Raw genomic sequence first — 14,761 nt, forward strand, 5'->3', positions numbered from 1 at the left:
GCTGTGGCGGGCAAGGGCTGCGCAGGCGCACTTGGGCCATCCGGCCCCTCGTTGCCTTAGTAACCGCCAGCGCCGCCTGCGCCGCCTGCGCCGCCTGGTCTAAGATGGAGCCGTATAAGCCCGAGCCCGAGTTCCAGCGGTTTTACCACCGGTTGCTGCGTCCGCTGTCGCTCTTCTCCCGCACGACGACGCGCACAGAGTCTCAGAAGCGCCTCCCGCAGGAGGTCCCGATGCTGCTACCTCCACCGCTCTCACGGCTGACAGTGGCGTCGCTCTGCCGCCAGGTAGCGGAGCGGCTGGCCAACAGCGGGCTGGAGGCGCGCGCGCCTCGCAAGGTACGACTCCGTTTCACCGAGGTCATCCTGGACGAGCTGAAGTGCAGCTGGCAGGAGCCCCCCACCGAACCTGGTCTGAGCCACTTGAACAATCAGAGGCTGCGGGAGCGGCTCCTGGTCTACGTGCTGCTCAGCAGCGAGCAGCTCTTCGTACGCTACCTGCACCTTCAGAAGATCATGTCGACCCCCGCAGCTGTCTTCACCGAATCAGCCACGCTCACCCGGTTGGCCGCCAGCCTCGCCAGGGACTGCACAGTCTTCCTCACCGGCCCCGAGGTCTACCGTGGCCTGCTCGCTGACTTCCGCGCCCTGCTGAAGGAAGGGCAGGTCCAAGTCTGCGTGCCCAGACGGCGCCCCCTCGGCCCCACTGGGGCTTTCAGGCTCTGCCCTATCCCATGGCATCACAGCACTGGCTTTGCCCAAGTGCCATATTTCAACCTCAGCCTGAACTACCTCATCCAACTCAGCCGCCCGCGAGAATTTGTCAGTGAGCCTGAACCGGACCCAGTGAAGGAATTGAAGTCCATTCCCCAGCTGAAGAAGAAGAAGCCTCTCCGCTGGCTGTCCACCATGCAAAAGAGAAGAGAAAGCAACTTCAGTTCACAGGTTGCCTCACTGCCTGGGTCCTCTGTGGCTCCCCCTATCCAGGTTCCCCCCACCTCCCACCTGCCCCTCTCCTCCCAGCTCCAGAGGGGCCAGTCCATGCCCTCTCTGCGTGAGGGCTGGAAACTAGCAGATGAGTTGGGTCTTCCTCCATTCTTTCCTCGCCCCTTAACCCCACTGGTCCTGGTTGCAGAGAGCAAACCAGAGCTGAAAGGGGACACTGTGGCTGAGGACCTGAAGCAGAGGATGAAGAACATGCAATTGGGGTGGTCTCACTACCCACTGCTGGACTCGGGCCTGCCCCCACTCTTGGGGGCCCTGACCTACCGCCCAGCTGCAGCACATCACATGGAAGAGCTGCAGAGAATGTTGAAGGGCCTTGAGGAGAAGGAAGCCTCAGAGCAGTGGAGCCTCCAGTCCCCCAGATCCCCTCCACTTGAACCACAGCCAGCGACTGTTACTTTGAAGCTAAGCAATCAGGTGGTCCAGGCAGCTGCTGTACAGGTCTCAGCAAGAAACTTTTTGGATTCCTTCCATGTTGAGGAGGCCGGAGTCCTATACAACCACCTGGCTGGTGAACTGGAACCCAAACTTATCGAGGAAATGGATGCTGATTGCACTTTTGGCAGTAGCATCAGGGAGGTGTACAAGGAGCTGATGAGCCATGTCTCTAATGACCACTTCTCTTTTGACCAGGGGCCCCTGGTTGAGCCTTCAGCCAATAAAGACTGGTCGGCCTTCCTATCCTCAGCCTTTCTACGTCAAGAAAAACAGCATCGTATCATCAACACCAAGCTGGCTGGACTTTATTCCCTGAGAGCTAACACTTTACAGTCCAACCCTGATAAGATGTCCTCCTTCACATCACTCCAAGCAAGTAAAAGCTGGGAGAAGTGGTCAAACAAGGCCTCATGGCTGAACTGGTGGAAAACGACTTTGTCTGTGGGTGACTACTTCAAGTACCTCACCACCCAGGAGACAGATTTCCTCCATGTCATCTTCCAAATGTATGAAGAAGAGGTTCCTGTGGAGATCGTGGCCCCTGTCAGAGAGTCCCTAAAGATTCAGCACCCACCTCCCTTGCTAGAAGACAACGAGCCAAACTTTGTGCCAGGAGAGTGGGATTGGGACATGGTGCTGGAGCACAGGCTGGGAACTAAAAACAACAGCCTCCTGGAAGACTCTCACAAAATCCTGAGCCTGCAGAAGCGTCTGGAGCAGCTGTGGTCCATGCTTGAGGTCCCTGACAAAGACCGGCTGGACATGGCCATCAAGTACAGCTCCAATGCCCGCCTGAGGCAGCTGCCGTCACTGGTGAGTGCCTGGGAGCAGGCCTTGCAGCCCATTCAGCTGCGGGAGATATTGCTGGGGAGACTGGAGTGGTTTGAGCAACAAGCCTCCGACCCTAACCGCTTCTTCCACAAGACCAACATGGGCCGGAGTCGCTTCCTGGAGGAGAATCAGATCCGCAACCATCTCCATAAGAGGCTCGGTCTAGTGGAGGCTCCTTTGGTTCCCCTCCTGGAGGAGATTGAGTTAGTCTTTGGTGAGCCAGTTACCTTCAAGGGGCGGCGCTACCTGGACAAGATGAAGCATGACAAAGTGGAGATGCTCTACTGGCTGCAGCAGTGGCGGCGGGTCCGCCACCTGGTCCGGGCCAATAGGGCCTCCCATCAGTCAGCCCTGTCCAGGAAGCTCAGCAGCCAGCCTTTAATAGCCCCTGGGAATATGCCCATTACTCTGTGACCAAGCCAAGTGTCCTCAGATCCCTCCCTCACCCCTATACACCCAGCAGCTCACCCAGACCTCTTGACTGCTTTGAAAGAAGAAATATCTGGGAGTGCGGGGTTCAGGAAAACTGTGCTTCCAACTACCAGGGGACTGAAATTAGCACTTTATTTTGACCATGATGTTCTCATAAAAGAATCCCCAAGCCCAGTAGTCCCGTTTCTGTCAGGCCATGAACAGCACAGCCAAAAGCTCATGTATCAGAAGAACTGAGACTGTCCCTTGGAGTTCATTGTAATGGGAAATGTTAGACAGATGGAAAGCATTCCCTATGGAACCCCTCAGCTTAGCATTTCTATCAATCACGATACATTATATTGGCTGATTAGAACCCTAAGCCAAGAGACTCTATGGCATAAGGGCTAAGAGCTAGTGCTCTGGAGTTAGTAGATGTGGGTTTAAATCCACATCCTGACTGTGTAACCTTGGGCACACTACCTAACTTCTCTGCATCTGGACCTTCCTGTGTCAGGTGAAGGAGTTGGATCCAGGTTGTCACTTCTTCCAGTTCTGGCATACTGTTGGCAGAGCCAAAATTTTTCATTAAGTTTTCACCAGTTAATACAAGCACGTGGTACAAAGTACACAAGGGTATGCGCTGAAAAGTAAGTCTCCTTCCCATCCTTCCCTCCAGTACGTCAGTTCTCCTTGTGGGTAACAGCTGTTACCAGTTTCTTGTGTATCTTTTCATTCCCTTATTCAGCAAATATTTATTGAGCGCCTACTAGGTGTTCATACTTGGTCTCTATCACTGAACAAAACAAAGACCCTTACCCTTTGTAGAGTTTACATTCTACTGGGGGGAAACAGACCGTAGACCATAAACATAGTACCGAAGCACATTGAATAATAGAAAGTTAGAGGGTGATAGGTACTGTGGGAAAAAGAAAAAATAGAGAAGGGCAAGAGGAAATAAAGTGTGAAGGATGTAGCTTTATTAGGGTAGTCTGTGTAGGCCTCACTGGGAAGGGGAGATTTGAACAGAGGCTTGAAGGAGGGGAGGAAGTGAGCCCCATGGACATCTGGGACCACAGTGTTCCTGCCAGCTTTTGGGAAGCGTAAGGCAGGCAGGTGCCTGGGGTGTTCCAGAAAAGCAAGGTGGCCCATGCAGGTGGAGCAGAGCTAAGGGGAAAGAGGGATGAGTCAGAGGGGTTGTGACAAGGTGCCAGGGGGCAGGTTAGATTATGTAAGGCCTGTGGGCCATTGTAAAAATGATTTCAGAGGTAGCCTATGCATGTATGAACACACGTGAATATGTTGTCTATACACGTCTTTAACTACACCAGCAGTAGCAAGCTGTCCCCTGTTTTGCCCCTTTCTTTCTTCCCCAGTGAGCTTGCCTCAAGTTCGTTTCACATCGATACACATAGATTTGCCTTATTCTTTTTTTTTTTTTTTTTTTGCGGTACGCGGGCCTCTCACTGTTGTGGCCTCTCCCGCTGCGGAGCACAGGCTCTGGACGCGCAGGCTCAACGGCCATGGCTCACGGGCCCAGCCGCTCCACGGCATGTGGGATCTTCCTGGACCGGGGCACGAACCCGTGTCCCCTGCATCGGCAGGCGGACTCTCAACCACTGCGCCACCAGGGAAGCCCTGCCTTATTCTTTTTGATTGCTATCTAGTATCCCACTGGGTATTTTTGGTTTTGGTTTTGGTTTTTTTTTTTTTTTTTTGGCTGTGCCACACGGCTTGCAGGATCTTAGTCACCCAACCAGGGACTGAACCTGGGTCCCGGCAGTGAAAGCGTGGAGGCCTAACCACTGGACTGCCAGGGAACTCTCTGGGTGTATTTTTATTTTGTTTAACCAGTCTCTTATTGTTGGACATTTACAAACAAAAACAATGCTCTAAAAAAGTCCTTGTTCATCTCTTTAGTATGTGCAGCTATTTCTATGGTTAAAGTTCCTGGAAGTGGAATTATATCTAAGCATAAGCACTTGTAATTTTGATAGATATTACTGATAACCCTCCACAAAGGCTGTAACCATTTGCATTATTGTCAGTGTGATGATAATAATAATTCCCACCAATAGTGTTATCAAAATTTTTAATCTTTACCATCTAATAGGTGAAAAAATTGTATCTCATTTGAGTTGTGTTCTCATCTCTCTAATGAGTGAAGTTGCATCTTTTAGATGTTTAAAAGCTGGGTTATTTTCTGTAAAATTCTCATGCCCTTTGCCCACTTTTCAATTGGTTTTGACTATTTGGCTACATTGGGTCTTTGTTGCTGTGCGCGGGCTTTCTCTAGTTGTGGCTAGCGGGGCCTACTTTTTGTTGTGGTGCACGGGCTTCTCATTTAGGTGGCTTCTCTTGTTGCCAAGCATGGGCTATAGGCACGCGGGCTTCAGTAGTTGTGGCTCGCGGGCTCTAGAGCACAGGCTCAGTAGTTGTAGCGCACGGGCTTAGTTGTTCCGCAGCATGTGGGATCTTCCCAGACCAGGGCTCAAACCCGTGTCCCCTGCATTGGCAGGCAGATTCTTAACGACTGCACCACCAGGGAAGTCCCTTACTATTTATTTAAATTAACACTAATCCCATTATGTGTTTACAGAGATAATATATGTTATGAAAAACAACTTTTTTCTTTTAAGTAGTGAAGAGTGGCTATTTTACTCTTTTGCAAATCTCCTGAATGTCTGGCTTAATAGGAGACAACTGGATTCTCATTTATGTTTCTGCTGCATCTGTTGCAATATTGCACGTCATGCAGCCTCTGGCAAACACTGTACTCAGACACGGAGGGTAGAAAAGGCAAATAACGTGTCAGCAGTATTATGAAAATGGTTTTGATATCATGAAACCCCAGAAAGGGTCTGGGGGGGCCCTATTTGTATTTTTTTGGAAATAGAGGAAGGGGCACAGGTGGGGGCAAAGGCAGTAGTGAGGGTGGTGGCAAGGACTGCGAGACATGATTCGGGGGAGTGGGCAGTTGCTGGGGCAGTAAAAGTGGGGGAAGGGTTGGTTGACCAGCCTGTTTGCTTATAAAATGTCAAGCCAGGGCTTCCCTGGTGGCACAGTGGTTGAGAGTCCGCCTGCCAATGCAGGGGACACGGGTTCGTGCCCCGGTCCGGGAAGATCCCACATGCTGTGGAGCGGCTGGGCCCGTGAGCCATGGCCGCTGAGCCTGTGCGTCCGGAGCCTGTGCTCCGCAATGGGAGAGGCCCCAACAGTGAGAGGCCCGCGTACCGCAAAATAAATAAATAAATAAATAAAAATAAAAATAAAAAATAAATAAAATGTCAAGCCAGAGGTAAAATACAACTTGAAAAGAACAATCGGTAATTCTGCAAATTGGTCATTTAGCTGCTGGACAAGCAGATTGGCTTTTGGTGATCTGGCCACTCTGGGAAGCTGAGACCCACAGAGCTGAAGCCCAGTCCTGACGGTTCACAAGTGCTGGCAGGGTCTGGATCTGGACCCAGGTGCTTCCGACTTCACTAAGCCTACAGCCCCACCCACTTGGTCTTGGGGTTTCTGTGTCTGGCCCGCCTCTTCCTTGTACTGTTGTTTATCAAACACTTTTCTTTATATTGACTCCCTTTTTTTTTTTTTTTAATATGGAACGCTTCACGAATTTGCGTGTCATCCTTGCACAGGGGCCATGCTAATCTTCTCTGTATCGTTCCAATTTTAGTATATGTGCTGCCGAAGCGAGCACAATCTATTGACTCCCTTTTTAACAAAATTGTATTGAAGTATAGTTGATTTACCATGTTGTGTTCATTTCTGCTGTACAGCAAATTGACTCAGTTACACACATATATACATCCTTTTATATATTCTTTTCCATATGGTTTATCACAGGATATTGAATATAGTTCCCTGTGCTCTACGGTAGGACCTTGTTGTTTACCCATCCTAGATATACTAGTTTGCATCTGCTACCCCCAAACCCCCAGTCCTTCCCTCCCCGACCTTGGCAACCACAAGTGTGTCCTCTACGTCTCTGAGTATACTGACTCTGTTTTAAAACTTATTTTAAAAGGCAATTTTAATCACACTAGCTAATACTATATAGTGATTATTAAGTGCCAGACTCCATTCTAAACACTTTTCATGCAGTAGTTCATTGAGTCCTCATGGCAATGCAGTGAGGTAGGCACTACTGTTATTTCAAGGTCCAGATGAGGAAACTGAGGCACAGAGTGGTTAGGTAACTTGCCCAAGGTCACACAACTAGGAACATGGCAGAGTCTGGATTCAGACCCAGAGGTCTGACTCCAAGTACATTCTCTTAACCACTGTACTGTTTCTTATCACAAAATATAAAAAAACAAGTCTGCCCAGTTGAAGTCCGTGGGGAGAAGCTGAATATGATAAAATTTTTGGCTTTCATCGTTACCTGTCCCCGGAGGAAATCAGGCTTTCGGACAGCCCACTTGATTCCCAGCGGTGACTCTGAGGCCCACATCATTCTTCTTTCAGGCCCAGAGCACTGAACTCCTCCCAAGTGGCAGACACTGCTTGGTGATGGTGGGGGGTGGGGGATGGTGGGAAGCAGAGCCAGAGGAAACCAGAAAGAACCAGTCGCTGTCGCCGAGGAGTTTAAAGTTTAGTAGGGAAAATAATTTCAATAATATGGCAAGTGAAGGGTACGGTGGGAGCCCACAAAATGGACATTCAACAGAGCCGGGGCATAGGGGAAGGGTGATTGGGGAGAGCTTCCTGGAGGAGGCCACACTCAATTGGAGTCTAAATTCTAGAAGGTTGAGTGAGAGTCAGCAGGCACATGGTGGCAGAGGAGAAGAGGAGAGCTTTCCAAGCCCAGCGTGAGCAAAAGTACAGGAGAGGAGCATAGTGTATGGGGGAGAACTACATGTACTTTGGCATTAATCAGCCTTGAAAAGGCCTGGAAGGGAGTGAGACTGGAGGCGGAGGCAGAGGCAGGGCCAGGGCCAGTGTGGGCCTTGTTCTGTAGGTGTTGGGAAGCCATGTATTCAACAGTAGATACCTCCTGAGCACCTGCTCAGTGTCTGGGGCTGCTCCAGGTGCTGAGGACACCACACTGCACAATACAGACAAGGACGCTTCGTGTTCTGGGGGAGGACACAACAGCTAGGCAGGTAAAACAAATGATACAGGGGGAAAAAGCCAAAATGGCAACAGAAAATTCAGAGAAAAGCAATTTAAAATAGGGGATCGGGACTTCCCTGGTGGCACAGTGCTTAAGAATCCACCTGCCAATGCAGGGGACACGGGTTCGAGCCCTGGTCCGGGAAGATCCCACATGCCGCGGGCCGCGGAGCAACTAAGCCCATGCGCCACAACTACTGAGCCTGCGCTCTACAGCCCGTGAGCCGCAACTACTGAAGCCCGCGCGCCTAGAGCTGGTGGTCCCCAAGAAGAGAAGGCACCGCCATGAGAAGCCCGCACACCGCAACGAAGAGTAGCCCCCGCTCGCTGCAACTAGAGAAAGCCTGTGCGCAGCAACGAAGACCCGAAGCAGCTAAAAATAAATAAATTTATAAAATAGGGGATCATGGAATTAGGAATCTGTGCTTCTACTGCAGGGGGCGTGGATTCGATTCCTGGTCAAGCCGGGGCACGGCAAAAAAAAAAAAAAAAAAAAAAGGAAAATAGGGGATCAGAAGAGGGAATATTTGAGCAAAGACTGGAAGGAATGGAAAGAGAGCTGTGTGATAACTGGGAAAGAACATTCTAGGCTGGAGCTAATGTAAGTTCAAAAGCCCTGAGACCGGTGTGTGCCTGGTGAGTCAGGAGGCCATTGTGGCTGGAGTGGCACGGACCAGGTGGGGAATGCTTGGGAATTAGGTCAGAGAAATAAGGGGGTTTTATCAGGCTTTAGAGGAGTGACATTTGGCTGCCCCACGGGTGAGGGTTAGGAGGCTGCGGGTTGGAGGCTAGCAGACAAGGGTGGAGGCTGCCACAGTGGGAAGATGAGCCAGGCCGGAGTGTTTAGGAGGCAAATTTGGCAGCATTTGGTGAAGATTGACTGGGGAATGAGGGTAGAGAGTCAAGGACACCTCCTCAGTGTCCTCCTCGGTGTCTGGCTTGGGCCTCTGGTGGAGCCCTTCATGAAATGAGAGGATGGAGGGTTTGGTGGGAGTGCAGTGGGGGGAGATGATGAGTTCAGCCCTGAAAAGGTTAAGTTTGCAAATTCCCTGGTGGTCCAGTGGTTAGGACTCCACACTTCCACTGCAGGCTAGTCGGGTTCAATCCCTGGTCCGGGAACTAAGATCCCACAAACTTCATGGCCAAAAAAAAAAAAAAAGAAAGAAAAAGTTAAGTTTGATGTGCCTGCCTGCAGGGCATCCAAGTGGAGATCCAGAGGCAAATGTTTTTTCTTAGATGGACAGAAATTTTGCTAAAGATGGAAATCCTTAAACAGCATGCTTATATACATATGTCTTATGTCACTGCTCAGATATCACAAACTGTAATTTTCTAGGTCAACCTGGGGCCTAAAATATGTAAAAGAATTATTTGTTTACAATTTTACCAAAGCTAAACTTTTTTTAAAAAGCTATTATTCACTAAATACAAAGTTCACCTAATACCACTGAGTTAGGCATTGCTATGGACTAAATGTTTATGTCCCCCCCAAAACTCATATGTGATGGTGTTCGGTGGTACTTTGGGAGGTATTTAGGGTTAGATGAGATCATGAGAGTGGGGCCCCAGCCCTTATAAGAAGCAGAAGAGACCAGAGCCCCCTCTCTTTCCACTCTGTGAGGATACAGCAAGAAGGCAGCAAATGGCAAACCAGGAAGAAGGCCTTCACTAGGCACTGGTCTGCTGGCACCTTAATTTAGGACTTCCCAGCCTCCAGAATTGAGGAATAAATATTTGTTTAAGCCTTCAGTCTGTGGTATTTTGTTACAGCAGCCTGAGCAGACAGAGACAGGCATCATCAGGTGTATCCCAGCCAGGGAGTCAGAAGTCCCAGGTTTCCCCCATCAACAGAGGAGTGGATAAAGAAGATGTGGTACATACATATTGTACAGTGGAATATTACTCAGCCATAAAAAAAAAACAAAATAATGCCATTTGCAGCAACATGGATGGACCTAGAGATTGTCATACTGAATGAAGTAAGTCAGAGAAAGACAAATATCATATGATATCGTTTATATGTGGTCTAAAATAAATGGTACAAATGAACTAATTTACAAAACAGAAATAGAGTCACAGATGTAGAAAACAAACTTATAGTTACTGGGGGGAAAGGTGGGGAGAGATAAATTGGGAGATTGGGATTGACATATACACACTACTATATATAAAATGGGGAATTCCCTGGCAGTCTAGTGGTTGGGACTTGGTGTTTCCACTGCAGGGGGGACAGGTTCCATCCATGATCGGGGAAGTAAGATCCTGCCTGCCGTGTGGCCAGAAAATAAAATAAAATGAAATGAAAAATATAAAATAAAATAAATAACATAAAATAAAATCCTACTGTATAGCACAAAGAACTTCTACTCAATGCTCTGTAATGACCAATATGGGAAAAGAATCTAACAAAGAGTGGATATATGTATATGTATAACTGATCCACTTTGCTGTACACCTGAAACTAACACAACATTGTTAATCAACTCTACTCCAATAAAAATGTTTTAAAAAAAAGGAAGAAGAGGGCTTCCCAGGTGGCGCAGTGGTTGAGAGTCCGCCTGCCGATGCAGGGGACATGGGTTCGTGCCCCAGTGGGGAAGATCCCACATGCCGCGGAGCGACTGGGCCTGTGAGCCATGGCCGCTGAACCTGCGCGTCCGGAGCCTGTGCTCTGCAACGGGAGAGGCCACACACAGTGAGAGGCCCGCGTACCGCAAAAAAAAAAAAAAAAAAAAAAAAAGGAAGAAGAGAAAATACTTGAAGAAAGAACAAAACAAACAAAAAGAAGTCCCAGATTTCCCATTCATTGTCTGTGACCTTGGGCAAGGAATTCCATCTCCTTTTCACCCATTCACTTATCGCATATTCAATGAGCTATGGCTGTGCTTACGCACTGAGGAGAAAGCAATGAATTAGCAAAGCTGACAGGGTTTCTGCCCTCAAGAGCGAGTAGAAGTAATGGAGAGGCCTGTGGATCACCCGTGACCTTGAGCCTCCCTTCCTGCCTTGAGAGGCTTAGGAGCAGGTAGGTTATGTCCAAGCCCAACCAAGCCCTGGGACCTGGGACCTGGGCTTTATGTGCCTCATTTTATTGTACTCTCATCTCATCCCTGCAAGACATCTATATGCTTACCCTACAGATGAAGAAATGCTCAGAGAAGCAGAGCTATTTGCTGAAGGTCTTATAGTTAATAAGTGATAGATAAAAATTTAGAACTTGTGCTTCCCTGGACACCATCGAGAGAGTGGAAGACACCCCACAGGATGGGAAAAGAGATTTGCAAATCACATGTCCGATAAGGGAATTGTATCTAGACTATATAAAAAACTCTTACAGCTCAATAATAAAGACAAATAACCCAATTTATTCTTTTTTTTAATAATTTTATTAATTTACTTATTTTTGGCTGCGTTGGGTCTTCGTTGCTGCACACGGGCATTCTCTAGTTGCGCCGAGCGGGGGCTACTCTTCGTTGCAGTGCATGGGCTTCTCATTGCGGTGGCTTCTCTTGTTGTGGAGCACAGGCTCTAGGCGCATGGGCTTCAGTAGTTGTGGCTCGCGGGCTCTAGAGCTCAGGCTCAGTAGTTGTGGTGCATGGGCTTAGTTGCTCCGCAGCATGTGGTATCTTCCCGGACCAGGGATCGAACCCGTGTCCCCTGCATTGGCAGGTGGATTCCTAACCACGCGCCACCAGGGAAGCCCCTAGTTTCAGGTTTTAAATTGCGACACCTCATCTGACCAAACTCCCCAAAATAACAACTTGCTGGCTGGTTAAGGCAGAGATTTAAGTGGGTTCCACTGAGGGAGTTATTAAAATGTCATCCTCTCCTACTTCAGGACCTTGAAGGCCTCAGATCACTTGGAGATGACCTTTCTAAATTAAAAGGTAATTCCTATGAAGGGGGTAAGATGGGGCATGGAGTAAGCGCTAGCTATGAGTTATTATTATTATTGTTGCTGTTATCGGATGATTCCTAGGAGTTATGCAACAGTGAGGTGAGGTCATTCTGGGATTAGGGTGTAACAAGAATCTTCAGGGGGGCTTCCCTGGTGGTGCAGTGGTTAAGAATCCGCCTGCCAATGCAGGGGACATGGGTTCGAGCCCTGGTCTGGGAAGATCCCACATGCCGCGTAGCAACTGAGCCCGTGCGCCACAACTACTGAGCCCACGTGCCACAGCTACTGAAGACCCCGTGCTCCACAACAAGAGAAGCCTCCACGATGAGAAGCCCGTGCACCACAACAAAGAGTAACCCCCGCTCGCCGCAACTAGAGAAAGCCTGCGCACAGCAACGAAGACCCAACACAGCCAAAAATAAATAAATGAAATAAATAAATTTATTTTTTTAAAAAAAAGAATCTTCAGGGGCTCTCTGAAGCTGCTGCAACCTGAGATCTTAGCCACAAAGCAGTGAGGATATGGATCGATTTATGCATGGAGCTCTAGAGCCCTTGGGGGTGGAGGTGGGGAAGGTCAGTACCCTAACCCTAGGCCTAATGATTCAGCCAGGGAGACCTGGAAGTGGACCAGAGCTGCTCACTCAAGGCTGAGAGATGTTCCCTGAGATATATTCACCTCTAGGAAAGGAGTCTGGGCTCAAGACTTGGGGCCCAGAATCTCCATCCATCCATCCTTCCATCAAATCACTGAAGAAATATTACAGTAAATCCACTAAGGGCCAAGGCAGGGTCATTTTTTGACCCTTGTTGGTCTTAGTCTGTCAGACTTTTGGGGTCCCTACCCCACATCTTCTCACATCTGATCAAATGCACCTATGTCCCATGTCAAATATTTTGCTGTAAATTTCTTTGAAAGAAATTTTATAGTTTTGCTTTTGAAATTATCTTTCATGTAACTTGTTTAACCTATGATTTGCTAGAAAAATGTAAAAAAGAAGAAAAAAGAAACAAACAAAAAAACAGTCCAGTGGGAATAAGCAAAGTAAGGACAGGGTATGATGGATGTTGAAAGATACAGTGTTCTGAGAGAGAGGGAGGGGGCTCCTTTAGACGAGGTGGTCCTTATTCTTAAGAATAGCATTTAGGGACTTCCCCTGTGGTGCAGTGGTTGAGAGTCCGCCTGCCGATGCAGGGGACATGGGTTCATGCCCCGGTCCGGGAAGATCCCACATACCGTGGAGCGGCTGGTCCCGTGAGCCATGGCTGCTGAGCCTGCGCGTCCAGAGCCTGCTCCGCAACGGGAGAGGCCGCCAACAGTGAGAGGCCAGCGTATCGCAAAAAAAAAAAAAAAAGAATAACATTTAGGCTGAGACAGGACAGCTGGGAAGGCGTCTGCCCCCTACAGAGCAGGGGGAGTCTCTCCAGGCAGAGGGAACAGCCAGTGCAAATGCCCTGAACCTGGAAAGCACTTAGCTTGTGGACAGGAAGAGGGTCATTGTGGCAGGGGCTGAGTGAGGGGCAGTGAGAGAGCACGAGATTAGTTCAGACAGGAGGGCAGGGGCCAGGTGATGCCCAGCCGTACAGGCCATGGTACGGAGTTGAGATTTTGTTCTAAGTGGAGAGTGCCAGTTAGGTTTGGCTCCCTGGGGAGCAGATTCAGAGAGGGTGATTGGCGGGCAGGAGGTCCATTGAGGAGTGCTCTCAGGATCAACACGGGGGGAAGAGAGGGGAGGGAGGCAAGACTGAGCAGAGGGAGAATTTGAGCTGCGGTGCAGTCTCAATGGACACCTCCCCTGACGCAGCAGGGAGTTCTGAAGCTGGGATGACCCTTCAGATTTATCATTAGATGCAGCTGCCTGGGGGATTGGGCATGACTCTTCAGCCGAGGCCCCGAGGGGCTGACAGTGGAGGGCAGTGAGCCAGTAGCTGGACACTAAGTCCATCCCTGAAGGAGAATCTGGTCTGTGCGTCACAGCCCACAACCTGATCCAGTTTATGTTTAAGGAGGCCCCTCTAGCTGCTGCCTGGAGAGAATTATTGGAGGGAAGAGTGGGTCCAGCCAGGCCGGCAGTGATGGTGGTTTGGCCATGAGTGATGGCTGTGGGAATACAGATAAGTGGATGATTCTTGGAGACACTGGGAGGTGGAACCAGAGCACTTGAAGATGGATTAGATGTGAGGCATGCAGGGAAGGGAAGAATCAAGGACGCTTCAGGTCTGTGGACTGAACAACCGAGGGAACAGTGATGCCATATGCTGAGATGTGTGATTCCTGAGGGAAGTGGCTGGGTGGGAGGTGAGAGAGCAGAGAGAGAGGGCCCCTTAACTTCTTTACAGGCTCGAGACCCTGGGAGTGTCCAGGACCAAGCCTCAACGGCGCCATCGTGTGGTGGTAATAAGTCATAACAGCAATGGACTCCAGACCTCAGTTGCCTGCAAGGTGGGGAAAGAGGTCAGACCACAGGAAATACCCTCAGAAACCAGCCCCACGGCACCTCTTTCGGACTAAGTAAATCACTGAAGATTTTGGACAACTCACAGGGTAGGAGGGAGATGAGGAGCCTCAAAAGAAAGAGGTAGCTAGGCAACGGAGTTTGAGGAATTATTTGAGAAAGATAAAATGGTGTTATTGTACCTGTGCCATAAAGGAATCAATCAACATAATAATAATGTTGACAGCTACCATTCAGTGAGCAGATAGGAGGAGCTGCATGATCCCTTGTAATCTACACGCATCAATACAAGGAGGCTCAGAGAGGTGAAAAGATGTGTCCCAGGTTATATAATAGTAGATGGTGGTGGAGTTAGGATTAAAACCCAGGTCAGCCTACCAACGGATCTCAACTCTGTCAGATCCAACATGACATTTTAACAGGAAATATTTTACAATGCCCTCTTTACATCCCAACATCTGGATTGTGCCTGATGCATTATTGTGCACTTGGTCAATATTTGTTAAATGAATGAAATAAAATTCATGGATAGTATCCTACCTAACGACATAGTTTTTTAAATCAAGTAAAAAGAACATGAAAGCAATTTATGCTAAAGAAATCTA

General features: G+C 48.9%; 1 protein-coding gene across 1 annotated transcript; it reads left to right on the top strand.

Moving 5' to 3' along the window:
- The first annotated feature begins 20 nt into the window (after positions 1-20).
- Positions 21-4,095, top strand: CCDC87 (coiled-coil domain containing 87). Its single transcript, XM_082626647.1, is given in 2 exon segments — positions 21-2,630; positions 2,632-4,095. Coding segments are annotated over 2 exon segments (2,547 nt in total). The 5' UTR covers positions 21-104; the 3' UTR covers positions 2,653-4,095.
- The last annotated feature ends 10,666 nt before the right edge of the window (positions 4,096-14,761 follow it).

Source organism: Mesoplodon mirus (assembly GCF_964341445.2).
Source record: "Mesoplodon mirus genome assembly, chromosome: 7".
NCBI lineage: Eukaryota > Metazoa > Chordata > Mammalia > Artiodactyla > Ziphiidae > Mesoplodon > Mesoplodon mirus.